This window comes from Xiphophorus maculatus, chromosome 3 (genome assembly GCF_002775205.1).
Source record: "Xiphophorus maculatus strain JP 163 A chromosome 3, X_maculatus-5.0-male, whole genome shotgun sequence".
NCBI lineage: Eukaryota > Metazoa > Chordata > Actinopteri > Cyprinodontiformes > Poeciliidae > Xiphophorus > Xiphophorus maculatus.
Genome location: NC_036445.1, coordinates 21054113 through 21071523, shown reverse-complemented (window position 1 = coordinate 21071523; position 17411 = coordinate 21054113). Strand labels below are relative to the sequence as shown.

General features: G+C 36.4%; 2 protein-coding genes across 4 annotated transcripts in view; both read right to left on the bottom strand.

Annotated features, from left to right (window-relative positions):
- LOC111608129 (threonylcarbamoyladenosine tRNA methylthiotransferase-like) overlaps positions 1–1287 on the bottom strand; it is a 35444-nt gene extending 34157 nt beyond the window's left edge. The window contains exons 1-2 of one of the 2 annotated variants that reach the window (XM_023331059.1): positions 1153–1287; positions 907–993 (exon numbers count right to left, since the gene is read on the bottom strand). The gene's annotated coding sequence lies outside the window, so the exon portion shown is untranslated. The remainder of the gene's footprint in view (positions 1–906; positions 994–1152) is intronic. The other variant, XM_023331058.1, reaches the window with a different exon arrangement.
- Positions 1288–2767: 1480 nt separating this feature from the next.
- Positions 2768–15861, bottom strand: e2f3 (E2F transcription factor 3). Of its 2 annotated transcripts, none has more exons than XM_014472967.2 (8): positions 15363–15861; positions 12304–12433; positions 11118–11248; positions 9888–9976; positions 8499–8657; positions 7405–7519; positions 6821–6962; positions 2768–5970 (listed from the first exon to the last, which is right to left on the bottom strand). In XM_014472967.2, exons 1-8 carry the CDS (start codon positions 15642–15644, stop codon positions 5678–5680), a joined length of 1341 nt encoding a protein of 446 aa, XP_014328453.1. In that variant the 5' UTR covers positions 15645–15861; the 3' UTR covers positions 2768–5677. The 2 variants fall into 2 exon arrangements, with proteins under 2 accessions (XP_014328453.1, XP_023185785.1); XM_023330017.1 differs by lacking the exon at positions 15363–15861 and adding an exon at positions 15027–15213.
- Between the last annotated feature and the right edge of the window lie 1550 nt (positions 15862–17411).

Here is a 17411-nt window from a genome sequence, read left to right as displayed (position 1 = left end):
TATTGCTTTATTACCCTAATGCACCATGTACAGTACAGACCAAAAGTTTGGACACACCTTTTAATTCAATGAGTTTCCTTTATTTTCATGACTATTGACATTGTAGATTCACACTGAAGGCATCAAAACTATGAATAACACATGTGGAAATATGCACTAAACAAAAAAGTGTAAAACAACTGAGAATACCCCTTATATTCTAGTTTCTTCAAAGTAGCAACCTTTTGCTGTGATTACTGCTTTGCACACACTCTGCATTTTCTTGATGAGCTTCAACAGGTCGTCACCTGAAATGGTTTTCACTTCATAGGTGTTGCCCTGTCAGGTTAATAAGTGGGATTTCTTGCCTTATAAATAGTCATGAAAATAAAGAAAACCCACTGAATTAGAAGGTGTCCAAACTTTTGGTCTGTACTGTATGTGCGACGCTAATCTTAAAGAGAAACTCTTAAAGATTGTTCTCTTAAAGAGAAAACTCAAAGATTAGCAGTACAATAATGACCACCACGAAACTGTTTAATTATACGTCTTGTCAGTTCAGTTTTCTTACAGCTTTTGACTCTTTAATTTAATGTGATATGACGTTTTTAAGGTAAAGAGAGTTTTTTTTTTACCTCAAATCTAGTATGACTGATACAATAAACAGCATCTGTGTTGACAGTCTATTGACGCGTTTGACGAGCGGGTTGCCACCCTCCTCAATAGTAGTGCATCATGTGCATCATGTTACACAAACTTGCATGTGTATGCAATTTGTATCTTAAGGCTTTTAAAAAGTGAACTTAATGTAAATGTAGAGCTAATTGCATATGATTCACAGATTCTAATGACACATTAAATGTAGCGTTACATCCACATGAAGGCGTTAAACATTCAGTAAATATACAGAAAGCTAAGTTATATTACCTTTCCAAGCTGCAGTTTAACTTCCACGCTTGGTTTTGGTCATGTTAACACACACGCAGGGCGTGGACACACGCAAATGATTAACAGCTGTGTTAAAAATGACGAAGCAGCATTAACCATTGATACTTTCTGCTGGTAAACATCAGCTAGCCGTTAGCTCTGCTAGCATCACCACGCTAACAACTACCCACGTGCCTCATTTTTTTGTATAAACCCAAAGCTAACATCACTATGAATGTACCTCACCTGGACTGCAATGTCGTTTTAGGTCAGGTAAATTAAAGTCCTAAGGGAAAAGCTGCTTATAATGGAAAAAGTTAGGATTATTTACGCAACAAAAACAGATATTACAACTACAGAACAGCCATACTTGTAGGCGGATGGCAAGCAACGAGGGACAAACGTGACGAGAGCTAATTTTATATATGTAAAGGGAACTTACTACCGATATTTTTAACCCATTCTGGCTGGAACAGAAACAAAATGTGATATAAGTCTAAATCAGTGTAGGAACAAAAAAAAGACCCCTTTGACAAAAAGATTGAAAATTGTATTATACAGTTCAGGTGTAATTATTCCATTTTACTTTACATACATTCTGCCTACACGATATTAATTGCAAATATAATTATTAAAAGTATAACTAAAAAGTATACAAGATTTAACATTTCATGTGTTATGGAAAACATAATGGGCACACTGGTATATGTGCCCCTTACAAGTGCACACGGGATGCTAAGCATGTGCACTTTCTTGCAATGGAAATATTTTACAGTTTTCCTTTATCTTCTGGTGGACCAGATGGAGGCACCGTAGTTATAGTGTCATTAGCCATTATCACACACAACAGAAGTTCATAAAATCGTCAGAACAAGTACCTCTGGAGTAAAAACTAAGTTCTCAAAGTACCACCATATTGTGAAGATATTTAAAAAGCAGAAGTACAGCATAGCGTACTTTGAGAGTTCATTGTCATAAAAAAATGCAATCATTCCCACTGTTTGGAAATTGGTCAAAAATGCGGAGCTGTGTTCCTCTTGGCTTTAAATGAAAACAATGTTGTTTTTTTTGTTTTGTTTTTACTTTCAAGACTGAAAACCAACATGAAATTCCCCATAAAGTCAAAATTCAATTGAGGAAAGATCCAAGACTTCCCACAAACCTCAATCTGCTGCTGGTAGAGTGCTTAAATCTACAAAATGCAGAAGTATACCATAGTTTATGTCCCCAATATCAGTTATCCTGCTCACTGAACACATACATTGGCAAAGACTCCTGGTTTTCAAACTTGACATTGAGCAATATTAGGGAGTGTTGCCATCCTCAAGTAAATTACGTTTAATAAGGAAGATTCTCAGCATTTTCTACACTGCAAGTTTTTGAGCACGTTCTGATGAATTAATTATTAATTAGTGCAAAAATACTATGCTTGTTGGCATATCCCTAGAAAGCATCTTATACAACAGTTTTACAACCATTGGCATAGATCCAATTTTTTGGTATAATTATATTGAGACAATTACATTTGTCACAGAGTTACTCTAACAGAACGCATTTTTGTTACATTTGGACAAAATTTACATCAACTGACTTGTGAGACAATAACAGACCTGTGTAAGCATATTTTAAAACCATTAAATGGATCAACTTAAACCCTGCGTCTCTTCCTTTTGTGACTATTGGTGGGACATGCAACTTATTCTTGAAATACTTTTCTTCACAAATATCCAAACATTAATAAGAAAACATAATTTGCTTATATTGCTTTATTTTTTCTCCATTGCAAATGTCCAGAATACAAAAAAAAACAAAAAAAAAAAACATCAAATTACCCTCACTCCCAGCCCACCCACCCACAAACAATTCAAAATTCCTCACTTTTGAGGAACAATTCAGAACTCAATGACACACATCAAAAACATCCAATTAGTTTACTTAACATTCAACAGCACTGCCACCCATGCATTCAAACTGCAAAATACCTGCAATTTACTCTTTTCTTTCTGATTAATGAAACCAAGCAATGATATCATTGTTACAGTTGGGTTTTTTCCTATCAATTTCTTTTCCACATAATCTTTGAAGAACATTTATGGCAAGTATGAATTTGGTAACAGCTTAATAGTCATAGAACAGCCAGACATGAATTCAGTCTGGAATTCAGTTCTTATAATAATCCAAATTATTTTTGCAAGATCTAAATCACGCATCAAAATCTTATAACAGAAAAATGACAAGCTGCGATTCTAAGTCACCGATTATAGTCCAAAACACTATCCTTTAGTGGTGCTTTTAAAATCTTTAACATTTCTTAGCAAAACTATTCAAAAGTACAGCATCTTCCAAACAAAAAGTTTCAAACATAAAAATGGTTGGTTGAAATGGATGCAGAATTAGATTATCTACATGAACTTAGAGGTTTAAGAATTAAACTGGGACATAAATGTGAATACATAAAACAATACATTGATACAAATATGCTACCCAGGAAATTGTAAATAAACTATGTTGTCAATTCAGCTAATTTATTTGATGTTCCAGACAATTATGAAGCTGGATTTTCTTGACATGTTTTAAGATTTCAGGTTAACCTTAGAATCAATCAATTTTGGCACTCTGTAATAAAGTGAAAAATGCATTTTTTTTGTCGTTTCCCTGGTATTTGGAAATTTGAGACCTGATCACAGAGTTCCAATACATCTTCTATTTTAAAATTCCATAATTTTCAAGACTTAAATTTCTAGACGTTTGTATTTTTTTATATATTCTTGGGGATTTGAGAACAAAAAAGATGTGACTGTTGGTTTTATGTGCAGCTTTAACAAATCAAAATATAACATTATTCAAGTTGGCTTTCAAGTCAACAATGTTGTAGATGGCATTTCACTCCTTTTAAGATTTGGAAACACCAGGTTTCCATTTTTTTAACCCCCTCCAACACTTAGGAACCCTGTGATCTTACTTGTTCATCAGCACAGATAAACATTATGCTAAGGGTTAATTATATTGAAATACTACATTGGGTCAGTAAAAACTGCTTTTGGGGGTGTATAAGATTTTCTAATTTCACATCAAGCAAAAAACTAATATAGGCTAAATAACTTATAGAAATTATCTACCAATAAATTTCAATAAATCATCTTTTGCCAATCAAATGTGCACCCTATGAAGGAAAATTAAAACATGACTTTATTAAACTGGTATAAGAGCATGGGTATTTCCAGTCTAACATTTCAGGTTGTAAAATTCAACCCACTGCTAAATTATATAACTTCTATCACAAAAGGGGAATTCAAATATTTTCACACATTATGGCATTGACCTCTATGCTCTACTACGACAGTCTAACATTGCGTGAGAGGTAGCCTACAGTACCTTGTGCATTGACAAAAATATAGAAAACTGTACATGAATTTACACACAGCTGGCTTAATCTGACAACTCGTTCACACTGTACACACAATTATACATTAGTCAAGTTGGGGCGATGGGGGTGGGGAGAGTCAACACTAGCAGCAGGAGGATCATCAGTGATCAATAAAAGCCAGGGGGTCAACATGTAAGCAGCTTCTATATTAAGCAAGGTTTTATTCCGAACCATGGTTTAAGAATTTAGCAGAATTTGTCATTTATATTAAATGCTTGTGTGTCTGGGGAAACCCATCACATACTGCAGTTTCATTCAGATTTTTTTGTTCCATGGCGGATCATTAAGTCATTTGGTGAAGTATTAAAATCTTTAAAAGTACAAAATTCTTGAACTTCCAAAAAAGAAAAAAGTAAAAGTAAAAAAAAAAAAAAACAAGCACAGTGCACTGCGCTGCACTTGATTCAAACTCAATGTTTTTCAACACAGTATAATTGTAAGTGACAAGACAGCAGCAGGGCTGAAGCAGTTGGAATCAGCAATTTACAAAGTATCAAAAAAGTATGAACTGCAGATGATTTTTAAGTTTAAACCCTTGGGTACATTAGGTGCTTCTTTAGCTAAACCCCTAATTTCGGGAGGGTTATTGCCTTTTTTTTTGTTTTGGGGGTTCTGCAACTTCAAAAAGACAAGACTTTTGTCTTGCATACATCATTGCACAGTTATAATTTCACTTTATCACTACACGACCAACTCCAGTTATTCTGTTTTAATTCAGAGAGCACCTATTACTCGCTTGTGCATCAACACAGTCGGACATGCAGCTTGAAATTGGAGAATGGTGCTCAAACATACACTGGCGACTCTAAACCTCCTCCTGACCCTTGCCTTTTATCATTTTTAACATCTAAAATGTTCTACATTTGCACACCATGGTGCCACATTTATAAAGAAACAATATAAGCCTTCAATCACATCATTGGTGTAATAGAATGAAATCTATTGTTAAAACCTCTTTAGACTTTCCCCCTCACAGCACTTGGCATTAACACACAGGGAAGAGGGGAGAGGGTTCATTATATATAAAAATAAACCTAAAACTATGCACAGAAACAAAAACTGAATGGTTCCACTTTCCTGCATAGGGACTTGTGTGATCACACCGCCAAGAAAAACTCAACTGAGTCAATCAAGACGGGTAATAATGCCAAGGTTTGTGGAGTGCTTTCCTTCAAATTGTTTCTCTGTACAACGACAAACATTGCATCGTACAGTGAGCCGATTCCCTTTACCTACATGTTTCTATAACCTGTGTAAAAACATTTGCGAGGGAAAAAAAATTTAAAAAAAGAAATACACCATCAAAGCCCTCTGTGTTTCATCTCGATCTTCTTTTAGCGGATGCTAGCTACACAGGAGATCATCCAGCCCAAGTGAGGGCATTTTATCAAAGTCACAGGCATCAAACAAGTCACTGATCCCCTGGTCATCTTCCAAACCTAACAGGTAGTCATCTTCCAAGATGGGAGGCACAAGGTTTAAGAAGGGACCTTGGGATGAAGGGACCTGGTCTTCTGTCTGCTGGAGGAGACTGGTGTACGGGGATGAGATGGGGGAAAGCGTTGTCACGGAGACAGCGGAAGAAGATGCGGGTGGAGACAGGAAAGTGCTGGGGGAAGTGGTTGTGCAGTTGGAATCTGAAAAATAGTGTCAATGTTAGGAAAGCATGACATTGCAATATTTTTTAAATATGTTACAATAACTTCAGATTAACACACATTTTCATCACCACTGTTTCAAACTGAAGACCAAAAGGTTTCTGATTTTTGTTGCGAAAGTATATATGCGAAAACAAATAAGGACAGAAAGAAAAGTTCTAGAGCACAACTCTGCCATTTGTCCCAACATACACTTACAATGTTTAACGATTATAAAATCTTTCATTTAAGTGAATCAACAAAACCCAAAGCTATGGGATATATTATTTTTTTTTTAAGTTTCAGATTCAGTAAAGCCATGTTTATGGAAAGAATACCCGACTTTGCTTTGTACAGCCTACTCTTTTGTTCGTAGGTTATTTTGAGCTTCCTTTTTGTCAGATACGTCTTTTATTTCCTAGAATGGTTTGTCAATATTTATAGCAGTTGCAGTTTGTGTTTAAAACATGTATAAAGATAAAGACAAAATTTCTGAGGCTATTTAACATCCAATGAAGAAGCTAACAACTTTTATCAGAGGTTTCCTCAAGATTAAAATATTGAATTGGGCGATTTGATACCTACTATGAAATTGACACCATTCATGTTTCAGTTATCTATCATCTTTACCTTAAGTGCTACTTTGTGTAAGTTTCTCCTTTTATAATAAAAGTTAAAAAAAAAGAAGCTACTTTGTAAGAGCTACAACACTATATATTTCCCTCTTACAATAGCCTGCACAAATATAAAACTGAAACTAAGATGTATACAAATAAGCAATAACTGAGAGTATTTTGGTCTAAAAAGCTTCTGTGTGAACAACTGCTGTTAATAAATATCTGTCACCAACCTTGAACAACTTTCAGGAAAGGAGAGTTGCCATTAATGTCAGTGCTGCCATTTTTCACAGGACTTCTCATATCATTTTCCTCATCTGGACACAAAAGCACTTCGATAGGACCCTTTGTGCTGCTGAGGTGGATGGACAGACTCTGCAGAGAGGAAACAAGGGTTCAAACATACAAGCCTCATTACTGCATCTACAACAAATTTTGTCAAACGTCAAAGGCAACAACTTCTAAACCAATTTAGAAATGTGCTGGAAGCACTGCCAACATATGCAGACTTTGACATTTTTAGCTGAAGATCTTCAAAACAAACCCCAACAACATTGTGATATTGCTATAGAATTCAGTTGAAAGTTGCATACAACATCTGCAGGATTTACAGACTAAGGAAGAAAAAAAAATCTCTATTCAGTCTATGTAATTGCGAATCACAATGTCCACAACCTACAGCAGCACTTTAGAGTAGAATACAATATTAACAAGCATTATCAAAAGTTAAGCCTCATCATTCGGCAAATGCATCTCATTCATCAAATGAAGAAAAACCAAGAACAAAGAAATTCAGCCCGTTAGTACTTGCACAAACCTCATCAGGGTCTGGCACTTCCAGTTTGGTATCTGTTGGCGCTTTGATGACAATTACAGTCTGGTCTCTCAGGCTCCCCAACTGCTTGATGTCTTCGTACGTTATATAAGCATATGTGCAAACAGTGAGGTTAAGGAAAAAACCCACTATAGCAATACGAGGCTGAAACAAGATACACACTGTAAAACAACAAATTACTGTTCCAAAAAAATCAGCTATTAAATCAGACTAAGCTTTTGCTGTTTATACTCATTTAGGATTAAAAATTGCTTTGCTTAATGCCAGAATGAGGAATAATTTATTGATATTTATTAATTCCTTTCTTCAAATTTAAAAGCCTTAGACAATTTGGGAAAACAAAAATTATGCTATGATTAATTCAAAACAACTAATTGGAGGCACAGACAGACAAAAAGCATCCCTGTGTGACATCAAGAAAAAAAATTAAAGACATCAGATAAGAACTCAGGAAAAATAAAAATGAACCACGAATTTTGTTCATCCTTGAATAAAATGTATAAATGTCTGAATGTGCCACATTCATCTCTTTAAACAATGTCCAATTATAAATACAGAAAAAAGAGATTCCAGTTTTCACTGACACAAACCTTAATTATAAAGTCATGATTTGTAGTCTGATGAAACAAAGTGTTTGACAATAATGACTTTCGATACAAAGAGGGATATTGTTGCAAGTCTGAGAACACAGGCCAAACGTGAAGCCTTGAGGAAACAGCATAAGTTTAGTATAATTTTGGTTAATGTATTAAAAAAAAAAAGCAAGAAACATTTAGCCTGTCAGTGAGTAAATAGAGTGCATGTAAATAGAGTTTTAATGTACGCAACCTTTTTTTCCCCAAAAGGATTTTTTTTGTTTTTTTAAGAAAAAAATATTTTTGTATTCTGTAAAAAATTATACCATTTAAGCTTTTTGAGGAAGAATTGTGGTATATATAATTAACCTTCTAATGAAGAAATCAGACATTTACTGACAACACATACCTGATGGACCATGATATTTTAAGAAATCAAAGGTAGCATAAAACACACTTTAGTGTTTTTCAAATCCACGCACACATTAAAAAAAAGGATATTTCTGGTTGCCTGGTAATTCGCTCATTTGTTTTATATCAAGGCTGCATCTCTGTATGAGTTTTTCTAGCCTTTGCTCCTCTTCGCCCAGCGCAGAAACCTCAGCAGTGAGGCTTTGCCTTTGGCTCAGAGCCCCCTCTACCTCCAACAGACTGCAGCCCCTGAGAAAACAAGATTTTAAACAATTTCTATAAACAAAAATCTTATAAGTATAGGATGCATGTATTCTGCCCCTTTAACAATATACTCTGCAGATTTCAGGTACAGCTGTGATCCTTACAGGTACAGCTGTGATGTGTAAAGCTGTCACGACAGCTTTACACATCAAGCAGTGGCCACATTTTCAGTCCTGCAACTTTAAAATGTATGTCTGCTCCACCGCTTTTTAATCAAATAGCTTAAGTATGATATCAGGAAATTTCTGGAGAGGCCTACTAAAGGTCTGTGGATTCATATTTAGTTCTGGGTGCATTTTTAAGCTCTATGTTCTGCTGGAAGATGACCTTCTCACCAACTCTCCAGACTTTTTCAGCCTCTAACAAGTTAATGTTCAGTTTTATTACTTAGTGTCATCTTTTCATCAGTTCTTAGCAACTTCCTTGTTGCTTGTGGAGAAAAGCCTTTAGCATGAGGATGACATGTTGGGAGTGATGCAGTGCTTAACTTTCCATTACATCCAACAGTTTTTATGTAGACTAAAATATTCAGTTTTGTTTAGTGTTCTTACCAGAGTATGTCTTCAATACAGTTTGTGGAAAACATTGTATTCTCGCATATTCTAAATTTGTGAAGTTCATGAATTACAATTTTCCTGTCATGAAATTCCACTGCCTATATAAGGGACCTCTGCAGATCCCCTATAGAGGCCCTCTTCAATGCATTCATGCTCTCTACCATTTTCTAATGATTCAACCATGCTCTGTATGACGTTCAAAGCTTAAAATGTCTAACATTAACCTGCTTGTCTACTATATCCTTGACCTTGCCGTTACTTTGGCACCAGTGCCAGTAAAGCTTATGTTGATACTCCCTCAGATTTGGGTGCAAATACCCATTTCATTCAGTTAAAATTAAATTAATTAAATAAAAAATTAGTAGATGGTGTAGGGGATTTCCAGATGCAAAAATTAGGAGATGTCAAATTTTGCAAGGCAACTTTCAGGTGAGGATGTTTGTTGACAAAATTCTGGGAGTTCTGCTTGTGATGCAGTGTTTTCTATTATACAACCTAAGAAATTAACTGATCCCTTTTCACTTATAGAAAAACAATCTGGCCGTGTTATTTAGACATTCGGCATCCCTGAGCAAAATTCAACACTGTCTGGGTTCTTTTGTAGACAAAATTCCAAATCTATATTTGTAGGACAGACTGCGAGACGGTGACTACTTACATCCACTGAATGTTATTCTTGGACTTCTTCTTGATAAGATGGATACCTTCTAATACGTTGGTGATATCATACAGCCGCCTTTTCTGTACCTGAGAGAATGCAGGAGAAGAAGCCAGTGAGAAATGATCATTTTAACAAGCTCTTAAACACAGCAGTACTTTTTCCATACAAATCAGTTTTATTTAATGATTTAAACAAATCATTAAGCAAATTATAAATTACTAAAAATGTATTTATTTTTCCTTGCTTACATAAAGATAAAAGCACACCTGATCTGCGAGAATACAACAGACTTTAGACATCAAGTGTCTCACAGAAAGGGAGGCAGTGTATGAATCTCATTGGAAAGCCCCAATTTATCATGGTGCTTGCCAGTCTCCCAGATCCCATTTGTGACCACAAACATTTTAAAAGTGTTTTACAAACCAATCAAATCATTGAGTTGATCTAATTGGTTTTAAGTTTCACCTATAACTTAAGAGTTTTATTCTGTAAAAAACAGGTTAACAGGAAGAGAACAATGAATCGTGTATGTTTGATGTCAGTCAAATCTGACACTTCATTTATGTGCTGATCAAGGAAAGAAAATTAAAACCTACATAAACTTAATTCAGATAAAGCTTTCTGAAGTTGTTTTCCCACATGAACTTAATGATTTAACTGGGACTACGTAGAAATGTGCTACAAGTAAAATGATCAACAAGTCCTATCAAAACATGCTAATGCTAACCTTAATCTTAGTTTAAATAAACATTATTTAACAGAGGAGCATAAGAAAAACACAGCACACATCAAGATCAAAACATTACATGGGAAAAAAAGACAGGGTTAATTTTGTAACATTCAATGGCAACTAAATGAGAACAATTACATAATACACAATGAAATAAGAGGTTAAAAGTTCCTCCAGCAAAACAGCCTCACAACATCGTTCACAGTTGGGATGGTGTTACAATTCATCCCATCCTCTCTTTCAGGTGAAATATTTCCTTTTAGGCAAACTAAGACCAGTTGGATCAATATCTGTGTACTTTACACCATTATAGGCTCGATTTTCCTGATTTAACAAAATTTTAGCAGCATTTCCAATCAGTTCAGCTAAAGTGCACTCACCAAGTTTTAAAATTTGCACACCTGGTTTTCATATTTCTGGCTAACGCGTTGCAATGGATCAATATCCGTTTGGAGAGCTTCCACCTTACGCACACTTCTACTGAAATGTGAATTCACCTGTAAGGTTTCAGCAGCAAGGTTGAGGTCCAAAACACCATCAGTAGACTGAGCAAGTAGATCCACAAACTTCTTTGTGAGCAGTCCCAGCGAAGTGTCGTATCGCGTCTTCTCAGGTGGAGACTTGGGGGCTAAGGAGGGTGAAAATTGAGGAAAGTAATTTAAACAGTACTTTTGTTGCTGAGGTTGTGCAAAAGTCAGTGATGGTCAGTGGAGGTTACATTCCTCATGGTGGCAACTTTCTTCTAAATCAAAACGAAGAAAAAAAAATAAGACAAAAAGTGTATGCAACGGTAGAAGGGACTTTTTTTTCTCTTTTGAGGATCTTAGGATCTAATCCTCACAACAAAGTAGATAAAACATTTTTTTAAGCATGAGCTTTGACATCATTTTTCAGGCAAGCTGGACTGTAAGCCAGATGGGCAAGGAGAAGAATCACGTCGTAGAAAACAAGCTTGGACTGTTATCAGTTTAATCTACTTTTGTAAACAATCTGTGCATTTAGGTACAAACTATGTAAAATCTCCAAGTGGGGTTTTATGTCCACATTATAACCAGAATGAAACATGACACTGAAGTGGGCTCCAGGTTCAGTCGTGTGAACGGGACAATTCTCAGATGGCTTTTTCATTTGGACTAACCTGGATCAGCTCCAACTAAAAGTAGGTTATTTTACATTAAATACAAATATTTTTTTAAAGCACAGTGTTATACTTAGTCAGTTTGTCCTGTATGCAAAATCTCATCTCGTGATGTGGAAAGTAAACAAACATTTTAACAAGAATTTTAATGCAAAAATAAAAGTACTTTAAGAAAGGAAAAAACTTTTATAATCTATAGGTTATCTGAAGGAATTCTGGACATTCAAATATTGTCAATATGGAGTTTGTTTTTTTCTACAAATTCCCACCTGAAAATTACAAAAGCAAAAGTAATACTTTTAATTTTCACATTTCTGTGCTTTTGCCTAAAAAAACTGTTTGTTTTTTTTTCCTGCATAAAAAAAAATTCACTAGCAGCAGCAGGTTGCTGTTGTTTAGTCAGCGTACAGTCAACTTTTTCACCTATCAAAAGATTGACAGTGGATAATAGAACCTGTTCCAAGGTTCTAAACCACATCTTAATTAGAAGACTCTGACCTTACTTCACAAACAAGACATCACGTTCCTTAAAACCTGCTACTTACTTCTGGGTGTTTTAAGCCGTGTCCCATTTGCTGCAGCTGAAGCTCCTCCTCCTCCTCTGCCTCTTGGTTTTTTGGCTGGTTCTGGCTGGTACTGGTGATCCGAGTCGTCAAGCGCCAACCGCCTTTTTGCCTGGAAGGGAACAAGCAAGTGTCAACAGAAAGTGAGATCCTGTTAGGTACTTGGCAGGCATTCGTTATTGGGGTGATTCTTACTCATCTGACAGAGATTCGCCACTGATTTATAAAGCTGCTCTTACATGGGAGGCAACAGGTATTTTTGAATCCAAGCTAATTACACGTATGGGTCAAACAACAGCAAAACAAATGGAAGATTTCACTGGAACACTTCAGCTCAGCCAGTCAGAGGGTCTTTGGTGTCAGGGTCCAATGGAGTGACCTATTTTTCAGTCTTTGTGGAATCACCTCAACCTGCTAACAAATGGCTCAAATGTGTCAAAACACAAGAGACATGAACTGTATATTTGCATATTACAAGAGACAAAAAGCCAAAAATCTCAACACATTCTGATCCTACATCATATTTGCAGTTGGTCATCGGTTTTGTTTTACAAGTTATCAATTTGTGTCTCAAGAAGATTGCCAACAAATCCTAAATTAAACTTCTACGACTATGGATCCGCATTATTGTTTAGTCTTCCATCCATTAAGAAAAAAATATACTAGATATGATTGAGATTAATTTTATTCCAACCCCATTTTTTCAGAGGGTTTCATTACTTTCCAAAAACATAACCACACACAGTTGAGTACTGCATAGTAGTGCAGTTGTAGTATCAAAATAAAAACAATATATCTGCATATTTTTGTCATCCAGCACTTAATGAAAACTACATCAGTTTAAAGATGTACATTCTTCTCCATCACCACACAACTAACCCTGCAGCAGGCATGCAGAAGCTACTCATGTAAAAGTACAATCTGGTTTTAAAATGTAAAATTTTTCAGTATTCTGTTCATGTGGTTGAAGCTCCAGATTTATGTTGTCTCTATGGAAACACTGTCCTTTTTCACACCTGTTGCAGAACACTCCAGGTCAGCTGGCTTAAAAAAATACTATTTTCTTAATCCTGGCTTACAATAAAATACAAAATAGGTGGTATAGAAGCATTACATTTGCATAATAAAAGAAAAAAAAGCAATGGACAATCCTGGGATTACTATGGGAAGACACCGATCCTACTTAATGAATTACAGTGGTTTTACACTTAAAGTGTAGGCTAGTCACAAGTAGCATGTCTTTTAGGAAGCCAGCTGCAAGCTGGCTACTTTAGCAGAGCTTGACTAAAATAATGTCCACTTGTTAAACGTGTCTTGTACTGGAAAAAAAACAAAAAAACTAAAATGTTTAGTATCTGCACAAAACATTGTACAAAATGGACATTTACAAGAAAAACCAATGTTAAATTAAACAGGTGCATGTTCTAAATGTCTAAAGGTCTACCAAAACAAAGTGAAGAAATCTCCAAATTCTAAATGTAAGGTTTCAAATGTTATTGTGAGTACTTCAGTCACACTGAAGTATACCATACAGGTTCACATCTAACTGAGGCAACTTAAATTTTTAAGTACCGTACTTTAGCTGGAAAGGTCCAACTAATTTAACTTTGTCTTATTTCAGTAAGAACGGCACAAATGCATCCTGCTGCACAATGTTAAAACCCCTTGATAAATCAATAGGCCTTATGAGGTAAGTGTCAAGGTTTTAACTATTCCTGAGACAGTACACTTCACAATTTCATCAACACCTCCCCCGAACCACAACTTAGGTCATTATTACACAATGTCTCCCAGTTAATGTCGGGGGACAGGTTGCCTTGCAGGGCACCAACACATCCCTGCAATAACATATGGTTTAAATTAATTGTGAAACATTGGAATAAAAAAAATAAATAAATTAAAAAAAAACACTTCTTCAAAAGTGTGTTGCAAGTGCCCACAATGCTGTAGTTTCAAAGCAACAATGTGCATTCCTCTTTAAACACATCTGAGGGTGGCAGTATCTTGAGGAAATGCCTAAATCTTTAAAAACTAGTCTCTGAATCTTAAATATATAATAAGACACATGAATATGTCCTCTGACAGTTTAAGTGTCAGCCATTTTATATCACCAAGCAGATCCCCTCACCCCTCAGCCTGGTCATGGCTACAGCCTGACACACTTACTGGTTCCCTTCATGAAAGATGAATAGCAATGAACAGCTCTACGCCCTGAATTCTGCATAAACTCAAGCGTGTGGTTTGTGCATGATCAATTTACAGGAAACGTGCAATGAGATTCAAAGCAGCAAACTTGGGTTTCACTTTACTTGGCATGAAACACGACCACAACGTCACTTTATTAACAAAGACAAATGCGTATGAAAATATGTTCAAAATATAGGTCAAGGAGAACGAGTTATGTTCCTCTCTGGTCTAATAATCAATAATCCACCTAGCTTTGAAAGCTAATACAGTTTGACGCCAGATTCAACTTGGCTTGCATCTTCAGAGACGACGAGAGCTCCACCGAGTAGTTTCTAAACTGAGGCCAGGCTGTAATCGTGAGGAAGTTTGTGTTTTTGAAAGCTTCGCTACTTGAATTCAATTAGGAATCTTCAAAATAAGCCAATTAAAAACCAGGCAGCCAAACAAACCCCCATCAACCCCAAATAAAGACATCAACAGCAGCTACTAGGCCAGCGCTAACGCTACTCATCCCTTACCGATATTTCCATCTGGCTGCAAAGGTGAAGCGGACCCTAAAGCACCATGAAGTTCGCTAGCTCGCTGTTACACGGCACCTCTGCATTCCTACAAAAGTTAAACTAACGCAAACTTGCCTTCTGCCTTCATGGAGTCAACAAAACTCCTAAGCAACCTATTTGGGTTAGTTAGTTAGCGTCATAGCCGGGGTTGAGTCGTGGGAATGCCCTGGCTAAGTAGCTAACGTTAGCTGCCCGAACAACAAGCTCGGCTAGCTTAGCAGGCTAACGTTTTATCACACCGGAGCCTGGTTGTAGTTGAGAAATGTGTGAGAAATGTGCTGTGGAGGTTATTACCGGTGGTCTTCCCAGAGCGGGTCGCTGTCCGGTTCCGTTTGCAGCAGCTGGTTGCGGGGTTGTATAAATGCTGTTAACCTGAGGTTCGGATAAGCACACACTTGATGTCTGTGTAACGTTACAAGGCGGTGGGGTGGTTATTATTTGAATATACGTGGTATTAGATTGACCAGGGTTTAAACGATCCGAGAGAGCTGTTAAAATTATGTTATTATCCAGAGAGGAGCCCCCAACCCCTGCTAAAATCACTTTGTCCGGAGCCGAGGAGATCCCTCTTCTCATCTTGCGTATTCGGGGTAACCCCTTTCTTGCCTCTCAACTTTAAAGCCCGTACGGCTGCTAATCTGTCGCGGCAGAGACAAAAATAATCACACGGACGTGAAGATGAATGTCTGAATGATCGATTTTCAAAAAGTATTTTTCCTTAAGAACGTGCATTTAGGCAGATGCAACGGATTTAAAAGTAGCGCAACTCTCGTTCCTCCCGTCTAGAAATGGCTTCAGGAAACGGCCTGATGAATGAAGGGATACGGTTTACGCGCTCAAGAGCCCTCCCGCGAAACTCAGATTTCCCGGCAAATTTTCAAACGGAATTTGCATGCCTCGTTCCATTGGTCCTGCGCACTCGAGTTTCCGCCCATGTCGGTTCCGCTTTGACCAATGAGGAGCGTACTTTGGGCTAGCCACGTGTTAATTGGCAGTTGTAAACAGGGGACGTTGCTAGTCGCGCACTGCGTGTTTCCGGGATGGACGCTGGGTGGCGCCAGTGATCTACGATGGCGAAAAGAGGAGGACGACGGTAACTATGGTAGTGTCACTAAACAGAAGCAAAACAAAATTGAGGCCATAAAAGGTTTAACTCTGTTCTTTCTTGCAGGTCAGCTGAATGTTTTGACTTGTGAAACAAATGCCAAAAGCGTTAAAGAATATAGAAAAGCAACTTCAAAAGAACTCAGTTCAATGGAGCATTTAGTATTTGACTGTTCAATGACAAAAATGATTCATTTACGTATGCTCAGTTTCAAAAGGCTATTTTGTGTAAAACCTATAATTGCTGCAATATTTTTTATTCACGGGGAGGGCAAGGAGAAACTACAAACTCCTATAACACTGAAGAAGATTTACATTTATTTATTTATTAAATAGTAGCAATGTTATCAATGATAGTCTTAAAAAACCTGTAAGAGTGAGTAAATTATTTTTGCAATGTAGTATGTCCATTGTTGCAAACGGGTGCATAACAGTACACATCACTGCAACAGTAAAACAGCATAACCACTGTTTCAGTATGATCTGGACATTCTGTAAATAGGCAATACGTTTTGAGGACAGTTAGACATTTTTACACACCAGCAGAAGATCAGCTGTAAAATGACAATTAAACTTTTACTGCCTTTCAGTTTTAGAATTCTAACCACTATGTTGCATGGACAATTTGCACATGTGTCAAGCGTTACCTTAACCCTTTCATGCATAGTGGTCACTACAGTGGACAGCTATCTAAAAGCCATTTTCTTGTGCTTCCTATGGATTTTTATGTTATAAATGCACACAGACCACTGAAGTGGACACTAATGCATCATAAAAGATACCATCAACTACTGGCCATCAGCTGCAAATGCAAGAAATTATTTTTGTTAAATACAATATGGCCGACAGACAAAAAAGCATGAGAACCGACCCGGTCCCTCCTTCAACTGTAGACGACTCTTGCAAGTAAAAAAAATATTGTGACATCAGATAACCCCTAAGGAACAATACTACTGATGTATTTTTCAAATAACAACTTTGTATTTGGACAAAATTACAATTGATCACATAAAAATAAAAAATAAAAACTTTTACAAAAACAATTTCCTACCTTTTTTATGCCTTAAGAAAAAAAAATTTAAAAATGGAAGAAAAATTCTGACACAAAGGATCATAATTCATGCATGAAAGGGTTAAGATATTTTCGGGAAAAGAAAATTATATTTGACTATTTATCTGGATATCTCAGATTTCTTGCCCCACAAAATTTTAATTATTTTAAAATATGACTTCTTAAAT